Below are 17551 nucleotides of genomic sequence, written 5' to 3'. Positions count from 1 at the left end.
AGTGGAAAGGGTTCTCCTACCTGTGTGGACACATCCGCCCCCAAGCCAGTGTAGTATCCGTGCAGCTACCTGCCGTGACGTAAAGGAGGTACCACCCACCGGTCACATGGACCTGATGGGGAACTACGCCCGGGTAGCAAGGTAGCGTCATATGACGCTACCAAGGGAGATGCAAAGGAAGCTGGACGGACAAATCCGTCCACCTCCTAAGGGCAGGATGTGACGTCACCGCCCTTGCCGGCTGATCACGTGGAAACATCCACCAATCAGCCGGCCCTGCATCTCCCTGTGACGAGCGGCTACGGACTGGCCGCGTTGTCATGGTGAAAAACGCTAGGGTGCTGCTAACACTGGCTACGGATAAGATGTATCCACATACTTTACGGAAACGTCTCTGCACTTACAAAATACGGTATCCCCACCCATACATAGTGTCAGTACCTGTTAAGCGAACGGGGTTAATACAAAAAGAAAATAAAGAATAAAAAATAAAGAATATATAAAAATATAAAAAATATAAATAAAAAATAAAAATGACGGTGAGACACAATATACGAGGGCATAACATCGATATATATAATTTATCCCATATAGATAAGTATCCGTATATCTCAATGACCCCGGCACATAGTGTATAGCATATTACATCTAGGTGTCGCCTCTACAAGAGATGATAACAAGCCATGCAGAGCAATAACAGTATATGGGAGAAAAAATTCCCATTATGCACCAATATAGCCAGACATTTACAGTAGGAAGTTTTTAAATCAGTGGCAGCAAATCATCCCAGTCATATGACGCTACCTTGCTACCCGGGCGTAGTTCCCCATCAGGTCCGTGTGACCGGTGGGTGGTACCTCCTTTACGTCACGGCAGGTAGCTGCACGGATACTACACTGGCTTGGGGGCGGATGTGTCCACACAGGTAGGAGAACCCTTTCCACTGGTTACTTCTAGTGTCCAACAGTTCCCTATCAAGTCCGACCCTGTGTGGTTGGACAATGATTGGCTGTGCGAATAAGGCAGCCTCTGATTGGTTCCATTTGAATTTGATGTACTATATATATTGTGAATGTTGAGTGATTATATGTTGCTGTCATGGCTTGATAAAGAAGCGGGACCTATGCTCCGAAACGTCGCTTGTATCCATCTTTGATGACAGCATTTCAATAAAAGTAAAAGAGCATTGACGGTGCCGGCTTTACATTTTTGGCTTCTGATCATACTCAGGTGGTACCGAGTTTGCCGTGGCACGTCACCTTTCTTATTTTTCTGGGGTGTGCACTTTGTCACTCTAGTAGTGGAGAGGAAGAGAAAAGATTGCGGCACCAGCTGCCGAAGTGCAATGCGGGGAGGGAGGCCAACATCACTCCTCCCTCCCTCTCCATTAAGTGCCCCCTCCCGAGTCCCCTTGCAGAGAACGTGCAGCGGGCATTTAGTTTACCTGTCTGTGCACTCCAGCCGACTTCTTCTTTCTATTTCCTGTTTTGTCTCATGGGAAATAGAATAAAGCCAGCCACCGGAGCATACAAACCGGTAAACTAAATGCCCGCTGCGCGTTTTCTGCAAGGGGACTCGGGAGGGTGCACTTGATGGAGAAGGAGGGAGGAGTGATGTCGGCCTCCCTCCCCGCTTTATACTTAGGTGGCTGGTGCCGCAATAACTTTTTCCCTCCACTGCCTAGCGGGCCGGGACATAAGGGGGGTCGTGGGATAGTGGGACACCCCCGCCCCTTGACAGTCCTGCAGAATCCGGGACACTTGGGGGGGCTTGAGAAATAAGTACAGCAGGGTCAATGTCACTGTCAATCCTCAAAAGGACTTACTTAGGTGGTCAGGAAGAGTCCTAAAATCCTAAAAAGGACTAGTGGGGGGGGGGAGGGGGGCTAGCTGGTGAACTGCAAGTAGCAGAGCACCTAGGAAGCGGCTACACACACCAGTGTCAGACTGGCAGGTGGAAAAGCTGAGGAAATCTACCTGCTGGCCAAGCAGCAGAAACCCTGTGTTATCACTCACAATAGAAACCTGTAGAAAATCTTCACTGTGAGCAGCGACACATGATTACTGCTGCTTGGCCAGCAAGTGGATTTCCTCAGCTTTTCCACCTCCCAGTCCGACACTGCACAGCATAATATCACAATGCAGCCTATCTCTCACAGTCCTTCTATCTACAGCAGCAGCGCCTCTCCCTACACTGACTAATGCAGAATGAAAATGGCCGCCGGGATTGAGCCATTTATAGGGAGAGGAGTGGCTCAGGTGGTGATCATGTCTGACTAACTGGCCATCCTGTCCCACCTGACTTCAGGGTGGAGGGTCAGAACATGGCACTATGGGAAAGTATAGGGCAGGCGTGAATGGCCCCTTATCGTTTGCGCTACTCGTTATTTGCTGGTGAATGTATTCAGCCATCCCTATTGTCTTCATGTCTGTCCCATTCACAGACATGAATACATTTCTGTGCCAGTAGCTTAATGTCAAATTAAAGCAAACCTGCAGGCAAATATAAAGCCATCTAATAACTTAGTCATTGTAATTAGTGCTTCATTGTAACTTGTTTTATTTTTTTTGTTTGTTTTTGTTAACTGAGGCTTTTGCAACTAATAATCACATGGCTAGAACTAGGCAGCACGGTGGTGTAGTGGTTAGTGCTCTCGCCTTGCAGCGCTGGGTCCCTGGTTCGTATCCCAGCCAGGTCAACATCTGCAAGGAATTTGTATGTTCTCCCTGTGTCTGCGTGGGTTTCCTCTGGGCACTCCAGTTTCCTCCCACACCCCAGATAAGTTAATTGGCTTCCCCCTAAAATTGGCTGTAGACTATGATACATGCACTACATGATACATATATAGACATATGACTGTGGTAGGGATTAGATTGTGAGCCCCTCTGAGGGACAGTTTGTGACAAGATACTCTGTACAGTGCTGCGTAATATGTCGACGCTACATAAATACTTAAGTAAATAAATAAAACTATTGTGTTAAGTAAGTCAGTGTTCAGGCTCTGTGGGTGGGATGGCTGCTTCTGCCTTGATTGCATCATCCTGGTACAGACTGAATCTGTCTGAGCAGACTGCAGCTTATAGTTTTCTGTTGTGCAGGAAGTGGCCGATACTGCATCAATGCACTTACAGACAGGTACTTCCATATATCTAGGGAAACCATTGTGCCCTGGGAGGAGTTTTACATTTTAATTATCTATTGCTAGGAGTAACTCTGTTACTTGTCCCTGGTTTTCCATAGACATGTGGCTTCTGGGCTCAGCTAAATTTCCTGCCATGCAACCCCAGCCAGAAGTATTGTACATGTGTGCAGACTTCTAGTTCTGAGGCGCCTTATACTGTCAGTGGGTTCCTCCTACACGCTGCACAGCAGGGACACGGGCTAGACCTCTGTTTTCAATTTGATGTTTGGAACTTAGCAGAGACATGTTTTCAGTTACGGTCAGTTCATGCACTTTATACGGCTGTTCCTGATAGCCAAGCAGAGTGATCTGAGGAGATGAACAGTGTGTAGTGACTTGGCAATCCATCAGTCTTTTATGTCCCGTGTCAAGTGTCTCATGTAAGCATCTGCCACTAATTTATTCAGAGAGAAAGGAAAGTAGAGGACTAAATAGCAAGAGTGGGGCCCACTCAGACACTTAATCAATAATACTTATCTCTGTCCCCCTCGCTGCACAATGGAGGCATCATCATGATGTTTTCATTAGAGAAGGGAGACTCCAGTCATTGCAGGTTTGTAATAGTGTTCCTGGACCTATGAGCACACATTATTATTATGATAAATCAGCACCACTAAGTATGTGGGCACTTTTTATTGATTCATATAGCGCCAGCATCTTCTGTGGCGCTGTACAACAGCATACAAGGTTTAACAATATAAAATAAACAATACAACCGTTAATACAAGACAATGTTGGATTACAGCTGATACAGTGAACAAATTAACTACATATTTTTACACAGGGGTGGGAGGATTACACAGCATTGTGATGAAAAAAGGGTAGGGAGCCCTGCCCAAAAAGCCTTACAGTCTAAAGGTGTAAGGGATAGGACAGTAGATAAAGGGAAGCTTTGTATGGGGTGGTAGAAACGGTGGTCAGTGGCTGAAATGTCCTGGGTAGGAGAGTCCTGCCTGAAGAGGTGAGTTTTCAGATTGCGTCTTAAAAGAGTAGTGCTAAGTACACACTTGTGATAACAATTGTTCTAAAGAACCGATAATTAGCCGATGAACAAGGGAGGAACGATTTGGAATGCAACAATTGAAAAAGACAACTGTTATACACATATCAACGATAGTTCTCCAGAAAAGGAACGTTAAAATGAGAAGCGTGCGCATGCAAACAGATGATGGGCTTACAATAGATCACAGTTAAGTTTAATACAAACTATAGTTCAAATAGTAAACATTAGTAATAGAAGGATCATTATAAGTCGTGATAAACAGGAAGTAGTAGAAATGTTACTTTCTGACGCATGCGTACATTCCCTTGTAACGATTGTTATCGGCAGAGAACTATACACACTTTTGTTTTGTAACGATTGTCATTCAATATGTTCTATCCTAGCTGATTTTTTTTCCTCTCGCCGGTATTGCTCGTTCGTTGTTGTATTTAATGATCGTGCTGTAAACTTCTTTACCCGATTGTCGGCAGAGTGATCGTTAAGCTGCTGTTAGGAACGACCATAGTCGCAAGTGTGTACTTTGCATAAGTGTGGGTGAGTGGCGGATGTGTTGAGGGAATGTGTTCTAGAGGAGGGGAGAGGATTGAGAGAAGTCTTGTAAAAGGGAGAAAGAAGAGGTGACCAGAGAAGCAGATAAGAGAATACTGTTAGTAGAACAGAGATTGCGTATTTTAATAATAATAATAAATACTTCTTAAAGCATGAACATATTGCACAATGCTGCTCATTACATAAGGAGAGTATATTACAAACTTGACCTAAGCAGCCTAATAATATACCAGAAGAGGAGTACCCTGCCCAACAGAGCTTGCAATAGGTATGGGAGATGGTCCAGAGGCTTCCCATATCCTCATCTTGATCCTTCAATATGAGTAGCAAGATATTAGACAGTATAGTTACTCCTTTTCCCGGAGGTGTGCTTTAACGTTTGTTACCATTCACTTGGCACTTTTGTCATGGAAAATGTTTATATGAACAGTCCACATATTTTTAATAAAGATTAGTTGAAACAGGAAGCTGTGCATCACATTATTTCACCATCTGTGTTTACTATGTGCAATGTAAACAAACGGAACGGCCCCTCTATTTCTAAATACTATATATATTCTGGGATCCGTACAGCTAATAACCAATGTAGCTTCTTTTACAAAATCCTCTTTTTTGGCCATACAACTTGCTTATAAAGTATTTACTTGAGCAACAAAGGTTATGCATAGTTTTTAAAGAGACACTGAAGCGAAAAAAATATATATGATATAATGAATTGGTTGTGTACTATGAATAATTACTAGAAGATTAGCAGCAAAGAAAATATTCTCATATCTTTATTTTCAGGTATATAGTGTTTTTTCTAACATTGCATCATTCTATAATATGTGCAGATTACACAACACTCAGCATTCAAAATGATTTTTTCAGAGCAGTCTGTGAACTAATGACCTCTCCTCTGGCAGAGGAAAAGACATTTGTTTACTTACAGTTGAGATAATAAAAGTCAGAAGACAGCCCTCTCCACGACTTTGAAAGTCGAAGAGCTTAATGGCTTTTTTGCATAGAGACAACAACTGGAGTTTCCTAACTCTTCTTGTACTGGAAACAATTAGACTTCTGTCTCTGCTCATAATGTTTTATTTCTTAGCTGTACTACATATACAAATCATTATATCATTTTTTTTTTTCGCTTCAGTGTCTCTTTAAGGATGTTAAGGATTGTGGATTTCAGTATTCAACCACTTCAACTCCAACTCCAAGCAGTGGCGTAGCTAAGGAGTTATGGGCCCCGGTGCAAGTTTTACATGGGCTCCCCCCCAAGCACTCTATACATAACAATTGATATGGCTTACCAAAACTTCCAAGGACAACCACAGTGTCAGAGTTGCAAGAAGGGGATGGCGAACAGTGTGTTAAGGACTACCACTATTCAAAACATCTATAGAAGTGATTATTTACAAGCACAGGACCAATAGAGAGCTAATACTGTGATAGAGGGTGGACACTTTGGGGCTTCTCTGGCCCAAGGGCCTTGATGCAGGCGCTACCTCTGCACCCCCACTGCCTCAAATGGTTTTTCTTCTTAAAAAACCAGAGCAATTTTCACCTGTCAGCGCTCCTTCCATTCATTCGCCTATAACTTTATTACTACTTATCACAAAAAAATTATCTATAACTTGTTTTTTTCGGCCACCAATTAGGCTTTCTTTGGGGAGTACTTTTTGTTAAAAATTATTTTATTCAAAAATAGTTTTAACAGGAAAAATAAGAAAAACATGGAAAAATTCATTATCTCTTAGTTATCGGCCATTCTAGTTTTAAAATAATACATGCTACGGTAATTAAAACCCACACATTTTATTTGCCCATTTGTCCTGGTTATTGCAACGTTTACAATTTTTCCCTAGTACAATGTATGGTGCCAATATTTTATTTGGGAATAAAGGTGATTTTTTTCAGTTTTGTGTCCATCCCTAATTACAAGCCCAAAATTTATAAAGTAACGGTAATATACCCTCTTCACATACATATTTAAAAAAAAAAAGTTCAGTTCCTAAGGTAACTTTTTATGTATTTTTTTTAAATTGTAGATGTTTTATTTGGCTGAAGTGGAGTAATGGTTGAGGGCTCTGCCTCTGACACAGGAGACCAGGGTTCGAATCTCGGCTCTGCCTGTTCAGTAAGCCAGCACCTATTCAGTAGGAGACCTTGGGCCAGTCTCCCTAACACTGCTACTGCCTATAGAGCGCGTCCTAGTGGCTGCAGCTCTGGCGCTTTGAGTCCGCCAGGAGAAAAGCGCAATATAAGTGTTCTGTGTTTGTTTGTTTATTTGATTTTTTTACAAAAATAAAATTGGGGTAACTATTGGGGAGTGTGGGAGGTAAGGGGTTCATTTAAAATGTGAAAATAGGTCTTTTTATTTAAAAAATGTTTTTTGATGTAATTTTACTTTTTGGCCACATGATATCCTTGCACAAAACTTTCCTATGCGTAGTATTACTACACAAAGAGGAAGCAATGCGTGGATGTGTAACTATCGGGTTTTGTGAATGACGGTGCCGTCTCATAGACGATGGCATTCATTCACATGGGAGGGGAAGTGGTTAAAGGCCAACTAAACTTAAAACTGCACAAGGCAAATTATTAAAGCAGTTGTGTTGATCGGTGTTAATCCTAAGTGTTATCTTTGCCTGCAGCTAAGTACCTCTTCACTCAGACCTCCAGAGCTTGAGCTGAGAAATGTAGTCTGGCCTTTATTGATCTCCTAGAGTGGATGTCACATGGTCATTCATAACAGACCAGACCATTTGCTGAATCCAGAGAGGGTAGGAAATGTGCTGTAAGGCACTGAAGACTTTTACACTGAAGACTCAGTACTTTATTGACCCACGGAAGCGTCCCTGAACCGGGAAATGCATTGTCTGTCTTTTTGTGCAATATTTTAATAAAAAACTGACTTGACTTGTTGATGCGTGTGAAGATAAGCCAACACTTGCCTTCCTTTTAAACAGTTTTTAATTGTTAAATAAATTTTTAGGTGCCTTTAGCAGTGTAAGGCCTGGCAGATCTCAGGTCTTCCTTCAGCCTCTATATCCCAATCTAATACCACGTTCTTCATCTATACGCCAAGCCCCCATGTGAATGGGAGACCAGTATGCCTACCCAACTACGGTTACCCCACAGGACTTCAGGGTGCAAGGTATAGAGGCTGAGGCCAGGAAGACGAGTACTACCAGAACCCACTAGGCAAGACAAACCTTGCAGGGTAATTTCAGACTGTAGTGCGGAATGCACATGTGGAGGAGATTACACAGATCACATCAGGAGCTATGATAATACAGCAAGTTGGTGAGCAGGCAGCTGTCAAGTCTACAGGAGCTATGAAGATACAGCAAGTTATTGAGCAAGCCGCTGTCAACTCTACAGAAGCTATAGACTAGAGAGCGAAGTTGCTCAGAGCGACCGCAGCTCTGAGCTTGCGATAACCGCCACAATAAACGAGACACAATGGTTGCTCAGTGCGACCGCAGCACTGAACATCTGATGTCCACCACACTGAATAGATAAAGAAAGACAAACAGACAGGAAGGAATGTTTGCCAATCTAATCGCAACTACAGCGATAGCAAACATCCACACAGGCACAAACAAGACAAACAGGAAGGAGCTTAACTAATAGCAACCACAACTATAGTCACGCCTACAGGATCTGAACTGGCTGGAGTGCTAGCCAATCACCTAAGTAGTGATGGCTGTGTCCAGAGACTAGCAGGACTAGAAGGACAATGATGTCCACAAGCAAGGCTAAACAAGGCAAGGGAAGACAAGGTAATTCATGATTCAAACATGGACCCCAGCAAGTAGCTAAGACAAAGCTGAAATCTATGACAGACAAGGTGTGAGAGGAGGAGGAGACTTTTCTGTGAACATCACCCAATGAGAGCAGACATGCAAATGTCCACTCAGCTGTATGGTAATCACTCAATCCTGTGCTAGTCTGATTGAAGACTGCAGGCTGACTGCAGATAGAAAGGACCCTCATTACAAATGCATGCAATATTATAAAGCAACATGCAGGTAAGGAATTCAGAGCTGTCTGGCTGCAGTTCAGCTGCAGCAAGCCATAGGTGGATTCATGACTGTATCCTGAGCTGCTCTGAACTGCAGAGTGAGTGCAGATGGTAATGACACTTATTGTGAATGCAATCAAAAATAAACAACAGAATGCATGCAGAGAAATCAGAACTGCCTGGTTGCCGTTCCACTGCAACCGACAGGACATGTTCCAGGAGAGATCCTGACAAGCAGTTGTTGTCTTTTCCTACATTATCAACTCTTGTTGGGGGGGGGGGGGGATAAATGTTATGTTTGTACTATAACATTCTATTTTTGGAGATGTGATCACCCCCTTTACCGTGGCCGAGTGGGGACAGTACTTCCCCACATGCCTTCTTGAGTGGACGGGGACGTATCTGCGTGTCACACAGCATCTGCTGGTCTACCTGTCGCTATTGCTGCTAGCTGTCTTGTGGACATTGCTTTGCTTACTTTGCTTATGATACCCGAGCAGCCGTAGCCGTACACCTGGCGTCATTAATATTGAAGATGGGACCTCTATATGCATAATTAGCTTGCTGCTCCTCATTCGCTTTATTAGCTTACAGTGTTAACCCACATACACATGAACTGCTTGCTATCTATTTCCTCAGCTTATTGGTGGAGACTGTCATTTGCCTTACCAAGGTGGACTTTGATGCAGCATATTGCTGTGTTTACTGAGCAGCCAAAATCCCCATATTTGTCCTTTTCCCCAGCAGTGGGTGTGTATTGGGCCAGTGCGGTGGTGTTTGTGTGTGTTGACATGGTGGGATGGTCATCTCATGGTGTTTTTAATTAGATTCATATTATTATGTGAATTCAATAAAGTTATTTTTGATTTCTGAAAATGACTATAGTTGCATTCACTTGGATTACCCACAGCTTTATTTCCTCTCCTGATTTTTGTGTTATTGCCTTCTTGAGTGGTTGCTTACCTTAGAAACTCAGATTTGTATGAGTTCTTCTAGCAATACAACTATCTTCCATCAAGTGATATACACAACATTGGGCTCCCGGTGTCCCTGTGTTCTCTCTAATCTCCCGCTCTGCACCGCCGACTAAAGCAGTTATTCTGTCCACCACTTTGCTTGTGTACTTAGTAATCAGAATGAGAAGTGTATAAATACAATTTGCCATCATCACCATACCCGGAGACTCCTTCCTGACCGCCTAACGCCGATAGGTGTCCGGAAGGTGGCAGCCAGGACCGCCTATGCCGAAAGGCGTGAAGTCCTGGGGCGGGGTTTTGCAGGGGATCGCATGCGCCCATGTGCGCGCATCCCCGCTTGAGTGACGGAGCTCCACTCCGTCATCATTGTACCAGCAGCGATCGCCGCTAGGAGACAGTTAGACAGCAAAGTCTATTTACATTGTACAGTGCTGGGATCTACGGCAGCGCTGTACTGGGGACAGCAGTGTCACTCGGCTGTCCCCCTGGAGAGGCTCAGAGAGCGATCAACTCTCATAGGCTGATGTCTTTGAGAGCTGATCGTCGTGATTGGCTGGTGGGGAGAGGGAGGAAGGTGGGTAAAAAAAACTGTAAAATTGACAAATTTATTTAAAAAAATATATACTAATAAATAAACATTGCACAAGCGATCAGAGCCCACCAACATAAATCTCTGTTGGTGGGCAGAAAAGGGGGGTGTATTCATTTGTGTGCTGTGTGGTAGCAAGCTATTAAAGCTGCAGAGCCCTATTTTGTAAAAAATAGCCTGGTCACTAGGGGGTTGTAAGCCTATGGTCCTGAACTGGTTAAACACTTGCCACTTAAAGGCTCATACACACCTACCAACTATCTGTCCAACTTTCTACCAAACTTGTCTGTTTAGCCCCATTCACACAATTGTCAAACAGCTTTTGTTGTGAAACAAGTTGAAACAACTAAAAAAAGTATTTTACTATTGTTCAAAAAACTGATAAGACTAATAAGAAGTCAATCCAACAGTTGGTCGTCAGGCCATGCACCTTACCGGCACCCACACCTGCTGCCTCCCTACCACACCTGGACACCACAAAACCACCATGCTATGACACATTTTACACTTGTATGCTGTGTTTGCCCAATTGTGTCATGTTCTTCACCACATGAAGATCTTGTGTTTGTTATTGTTGCCTACAACCATAGTGCCAGACCATTCTATTTCTTTGTTGCTATTATCAGTTTTATCAGCTGTTTGAACAATAGCAAAAGACTCACAACTTTCACAACAAAAGTTGTATGGGGCTTAACAGACAAGTTTGGCAGATAGTTGGACAGATTGTTGGTAGGTGTGTATGAGCCTTAACACTTTTAGCACTTTTTGTCCAGTGTTCTCCATGGTGGAGATCTGGCACAGGTCAGTGCGGGCACCTTTATCAGGAGAGATCGTGACTTGTATGTTTGCACTGGTATACTGCTAAATGTTCATTCTGTTTCTTCTATTATGGGTTGTGGACCGTACAGGGAGTGCAGAATTATTAGGCAAGTGGTATTTTTGAGGAATAATTTTATTATTGAACAACAACCATGTTCTCAATGAACCCAAAAAACTCATTAATATCAAAGCTGAATATTTTTGAAAGTAGTTTTTAGTTTGTTTTTAGCTTTAGCTATTTTAGGGGGATATCTGTGTTTGCAGGTGACTATTACTGTGCATAATTATTAGGCAACTTAACAAAAAACAAATATATACCCATTTCAATTATTTATTTTTTACCAGTGAAAGCAATATAACATCTTAACATTCACAAATATACATTTCTGACATTCAAAAACAAAACAAAAACAAATCAGTGACCAATATAGCCACCTTTCTTTGCAAGGACACTCAAAAGCCTGCCATCCATGGATTCTGTCAGTGTTTTGATCTGTTCACCATCAACATTGCATGCAGCAGCAACCACAGCCTCCCAGACACTGTTCAGAGAGGTGTACTGTTTTCCCTCCTTGTAAATCTCACTTTTTATGTTGGACCACAGGTTCTCAATGGGGTTCAGATCAGGTGAACAAGGAGGCCATGTCATTAGTTTTTATTCTTTTATACCCTTTCTTGCCAGCCACGCTGTGGAGTACTTGAACGCAAGTGATGGAGCATTGTCCTGCATGAAAATCATGTTTTTCTTGAAGGATGCAGACTTCTTCCTGTACCACTGCTTGAAGAAGGTGTCTTCCAGAAACTGGCAGTAGGACTGGGAGTTGAGCTTGACTCCATCCTCAACCCGAAAAGGCCCCACAAGCTCATCTTTGATGATACCAGCCCAAACCAGTACTCCACCTCCACCTTGCTGGCGTCTGAGTCGGACTGGAGCTCTCTGCCCTTTACCAATCCAGCCACGGGCCCATCCATCTGGCCCATCAAGACTCTCTCTCATTTCATTGGTCCATAAAACCTTAGAAAAATCAGTCTTGAGATATTTCTTGGCCCAGTCTTGGCGTTTCAGCTTGTGTGTCTTGTTCAGTGGTGGTCATCTTTCAGCCTTTCTTACCTTGGCCATGTCTCTAAGTATTGCACACCTTGGCCTCGATTCATAAACAGCAGTGCGATAACAAAAATCTTGTCGGGAAAATACCGCACTCGGTATTTTCCCGGTCTGTGTGCTAATTCATAAAGATTTCCCCAGCTGCCCTTGGAGGTCGGTAAATTACCGCAGCCCATTGAGCGGTAGAGTAGAGCAGTGTCCCAATTCCCTCTTTGCCCTGCAGAAATGAATCACACAGACGGCTCTCTCTGGCTCTCCCACTGATGACTCAGACAGATGAGTCACACAGTCTTTCCCTGCCTGAAGAAATTACTCTCACAGCCGGCTCTTTCCACTGATGACTCAGACAGATGAGTCACACAGTCTTTCCCTGCCTGCTGAAATGATTCACACAGAGGGCTCTTTGGCTCTCTCCACAGATGAATCAAACAGACTTTCGGATCTCTGCACTTTGCATTAATCAGAGCTGTCAGAGCTGTCGGTAACTTGTTAAGACCTCACCAGAGGTGTCGGTAACTACCGCCAGGCTTACCGCATGTTCAAGGCTTTATGAATTGACATTTGCTGACAATTTACTGACATGTGTTGTCGGTAACTGCAGCCAAGTCGGTAATTTAGCTCCCTGGTCGGTAATGTCAGCTTTTCATGCGGTAACAGCCTTTATGAATTGACTTTTTGCTAAGTGGTCGGTAAAGTCTGCTGTTTTCAGCATTACCGCATGAGGTAATGTTTTATGAATCGAGGCCCTTGTGCTTTTGGGAACTCCAGTGATGTTGCAGCTCTGAAATATGGCCAAACTGGTGGCAAGTGGCATCTTGGCAGCTGCACACTTGACTTTTCTCAGTTCATGGGCAGTTATTTTGAGCCTTGGTTTTTCAACACGCTTTTTGCGACCCTGTTGACTATTTTGAATGAAACCCTTGATTATTCGATGATCATGCTTCAGAAGCTTTGCAATTTTAAGAGTGCTGCATCCCTTTGCAAGATATCTCACTATTTTTGACTTTTCCGAGCCTGTCAAGTCCTTCTTTTGACCCATTTTTCCAAAGGAAAGGAAGTTGCTTAATAATTATGCATACCTGATATAGCGTGTTGATGTCATTAGACCACACCCCTTTTCATTACAGAGATGCACATCACCTAATATGCTTAATTGGTAGTAGGCTTTCGAGCCTATACAGCTAGGAGTAAGACGACATGCATAAAGAGGATGATGTGGTCAAAATACTAATTTGCCTAATAATTCTGCACTCCCTGTAGTTAATTTCCTGGCAACAAGTAGCTATGCTGACTCTTCTGCTTTGCACATCATTTTGTTCTCAAAATCCAATTAGTAATACATGGTAGAAAGTGTGAGATTAAAATATTGTGTGCTATGATGTCCCATTTCAGGGACATCATATAATGTTCTATCCAAGACATGATGTGTGTAGTGGAGTCTGAAGGTACTGCTATAATATCATACTGCTGGTTGTACTACCAACTTTAGGGTGGGCTCACACTATGCACGTTGCGGTGTGTTATAACATAATGGCCACACAAGGGGCCGATTCATATTGCCGTGTTGACTCGGTGTGTTGGCTCTGTTATAATAATGCATGCCAATCTGTGCACCACTGGACAATGCACATTACACGTGTTTCTCAAAGGAATGGTAACAAGGTACAGTGCATGCCGACACGTGTGCTGTTGTGAGACACCAATTCTGAATTCAGTTGTGATCTGTATGGACATTACACCAGATTCAGTGCTTAACATAGCCTTGCGGAAAACTGCCAAGTAAAATCAAACAAAGGAAACATAATAGTAGGACAATAATAAGATCAATCATTCTTTATTAAGCTGGAGGGAAGCCTATTTTAGTGATGGATGGTGATGAAAGGAGTTAAAATCTATTTTGAGTTTTACTGTCATCTGTGACCCTGATGGGGAAATTTTTCCTCATTTTTGGACCTCCATGACTGCTAGTCCTGGGTATAAGATATTAAAACGTAATGGGAGTATTCATTCTTTCCCACCATCTACAATAAAGTAAGAAATAGTTAAAGAGGAATTGTAACAACTTATAGTAGAATGTAGTAAATTATTCAGAATACCCACTTTTACGTGAAATATCCTGATTTTAGCATCAGAAACAATTCCTATAGCTATATATTGCCATGTAGCCCTGCCTTCCCACTATCTCAGTAAATGAACATTCCGCAGAGCTGCACCTGCCAGTACTAAAGATGGTTCCGCCTGTGATACATTTCAAATAATACATCGGGGAGAGAAAAGATTTTATAATGGCATACAGTGACTAAATAATTTATACATGAACATTGTAAAAAAAAATGTAATTCTCCCATATCAAGCAACAAACCGTAAAACCCAAAAGTGGTTCCAACGCCTTTCAGTGCTGCAATATATGTTGGTGCTTTATAAATACAATAAATATATAAATAAATAATATCCAGAATATTTAGCTGGTCCTTAATAAAGGAGAGGATACTTTATCACTCCTGTGTTACACAGTTCTGTTGGAAATCATGAAGTTTGTACATTTTCTTTGCTTTTTCTAATCTTTCTTTTCTTTTCTAAACTTTCCCAATCTCATCACAGGTTGAGCCATGATTTTGTTGATGCTCCTCATGTGGGCGATTCAGTGGTCATCAGACAACCTGTTCTCTAGTGCTGCCAAGGGCGAGTTACACTACTCGAAGGGAAACTCTGAGATGTTCTGTAGCTTACCAGGACCACCGGGACCCCCGGGGATGCCTGGACATCCTGGATCCACTGGCACTGTTGGAAGAATTGGATTTCCTGGGAAGGATGGCAAAGATGGAAAGGATGGAGACAAAGGAGAAAAGGGAGATGATGGTATGGCTGTTATAAGTGATGGTTTTTTATTATGTTTTGCATATACTGTATGTCTTTGTGGGAAAATGGTATCATAGTCCTAGATAGTATGGTAAAATGTTACAACTGCTCTTCAATTTTTCATTGCTGTCTTGGATTCTAATCTGCGAGAATTACTGTCACTTCCTGTCTAAACAGGAAGAGGAGGGATCTCTGCAAGAGAAATACAGACCGCATCAGTCATAGCTCCCAACTGTCCCTCTTTTGAAGGGACAGTCCCTCTTTGGCAGCCCTGCACCCCTCTGTCCCTCTTTCCTCCTCATTTGTCCATTTTTCAGGACTTTGTTCCTCTTTCTATATAAATATGGGTATTTTTCTACTCAAAAATGTGTTTGATTGACTCTAAACTTCATTCCCATCCTTTTAATTGATATATTACTAATTTTACAATGTTAATATGAAGGAAAATGTACCAGGATAGAAAGGAACAGTGTGGTTTGAATTATAAAACAACATATTTTTATTATGAAATCTTTATGGTATGCGTGACTAGGGGTGTGACCAGGGGCGTGATCAGGGGTGTGGCTTAAGTGTCCCTGTTTCTCAACTCAAAACGTTGGGAGGAATGCGCATCATATAAAACATATTTTGAAAATTCTCCAACTGGTACATGGGGACAGCAGTGAAAGTCCTAAAAGATTACTAATCCCACTCCTTAATTTCCAAAACTAGAATCTGAAGAAAAAAAGGACATTACTATATTATCACATAAATTCACTCCATGATAAACAGGCCATCCAGAGGGGAAAAAAGTATTTTAGTGATCTTACTGTGCAATGCACATTATCTTGCTGCTGTTAGTACTGGTAGTATTGCCAGCAGTATGTGAATTAGGCCCCTTCTATTCAAGTAATTGATGGATCTGATACAACTTGGAGTATACATTGGCTGTGAGCATTGTGGCTTTCTTAAAAAAAACAAAACAAAAAAAATATTGAAATAAGATGCTATCTGGCTTTTGCAGGTACCCCTGGCAGAGTTGGCAATCAAGGAAAACAAGGCGGCAAGGGCAAGCAAGGAGCCATTGGAAGAGGTGGCCCAAGAGGTCCAAAAGGCATTCGTGGGGATACTGGGAAGCTAGGGCAAACAGGAACCAAGGGACTGAAAGGAAGGAAAGGGGATGTGGGGATGCCAGGCCCATGCACTTGCGGCTCAAAAAAAGCGAAGTCAGCCTTTTCTGTTGCTGTCACAAAAAGTTACCCCAAAGAACGTCTACCTATCAAGTTTGATAAAGTCCTCATGAATGAAGGAGGACACTATAATGCCACTAGTGGGAAATACGTCTGTAGCATACCTGGTGTTTATTTCTTCACATATGACATCACTCTGGCCAACAAGCACTTGGCCATTGGACTGGTTCACAATGGGCAATACAAGATAAAGACGTTCGATGCCAACACTGGGAACCATGACATTGCATCAGGCTCTACCATTCTTCCACTGAAGGCAGGAGATGAGGTGTGGCTACAGATCTTTTACTCCGACCAGAATGGACTCTTCTATGACCCCTACTGGACAGATAGTTTGTTTACAGGGTTCCTCATCTACCCTGAGCAGGAATATGTTGATGAAGTGAAGGAAAATAAGAACACAATTAAAGACACAGCAGGAGTGAGCTGAGGCATGGAGAAGAAAATTATTTGTAACTTTATATTATAGGAAACTTGACCTACTGTAAAAACTGATGGACCATTTCGTATGATATAATATTTATGCTGATTTATAACCAAATTGTTTTCAAGTTGCTTTAACCCAAAACTAGGACATTCTGGGCAGGTTCCTCCAATTTTCATGTCTTCTAGGACTTATGTGGTGAAGTCTCTGTTTAGACCTCTGGTCCTGCACACCTTTACTGGGTGTTATGCTGAGCCCATTCTCCTTGTACAGCTTATTTATTATCATTATTTACAATGCAAGGAGATGAGCAGAATCAACAAAAAAACGTAATGTGTGACTACCGGGAACTGTGATCCCTTCAATGGAGTCCAGGAAAAAATCAATAAAGCCAGGAGGTGGCTTACCTCCTAGTTGCCTTTTATATTGCAGATCACTTTTGTCTGAACTAGCCCTTTACATTACTCCTTCCAGAAGGTTCAAGAAACAGCTATGCTGTTAACTGGAAGGTAACATGGCCTTTCCAAATCAGCGCAGTCCCACAACTGTGCGCAGAGCTGATGGTAAAAGAAATTATGAAAAGCAATCTTATTTTACCCGTTTTTTATACTAATAAGCAATACATTATTGATACTTTGGTTTTTGGCACTAATACCTTTATGCTTCAGAATTTCAACATTGAGTTATAGAAGTCCTATAAAGTAAATTTAGTAAAAGTGACCTCAACTGACCTCATATACCAAATACAAATACAAATAGCACCAAAAACAGCAACAACAGAAATGTTCACCTCCTACCTACCCT

The 17551-nt window shown here is 42.4% G+C and overlaps 1 protein-coding gene across 2 annotated transcripts in view; it reads left to right on the top strand.

Moving 5' to 3' along the window:
* Positions 1–16769, top strand: part of C1QTNF2 (C1q and TNF related 2) — a 119283-nt gene extending 102514 nt beyond the window's left edge. For both annotated transcript variants that reach the window (XM_068272968.1, XM_068272969.1), the window contains 2 exons: positions 14837–15094; positions 16098–16769. In XM_068272968.1, the coding sequence (XP_068129069.1) occupies positions 14845–15094; positions 16098–16753 (906 nt within the window). In that variant the 5' untranslated portion in view covers positions 14837–14844 and the 3' untranslated portion in view covers positions 16754–16769. The remainder of the gene's footprint in view (positions 1–14836; positions 15095–16097) is intronic.
* Positions 16770–17551: the final 782 nt, after the last annotated feature.

The sequence above is a fragment of the Hyperolius riggenbachi genome, chromosome 3, assembly GCF_040937935.1.
Source record: "Hyperolius riggenbachi isolate aHypRig1 chromosome 3, aHypRig1.pri, whole genome shotgun sequence".
Lineage (NCBI taxonomy): Eukaryota > Metazoa > Chordata > Amphibia > Anura > Hyperoliidae > Hyperolius > Hyperolius riggenbachi.
This window is presented reverse-complemented; position numbering and strand designations above follow the sequence as displayed.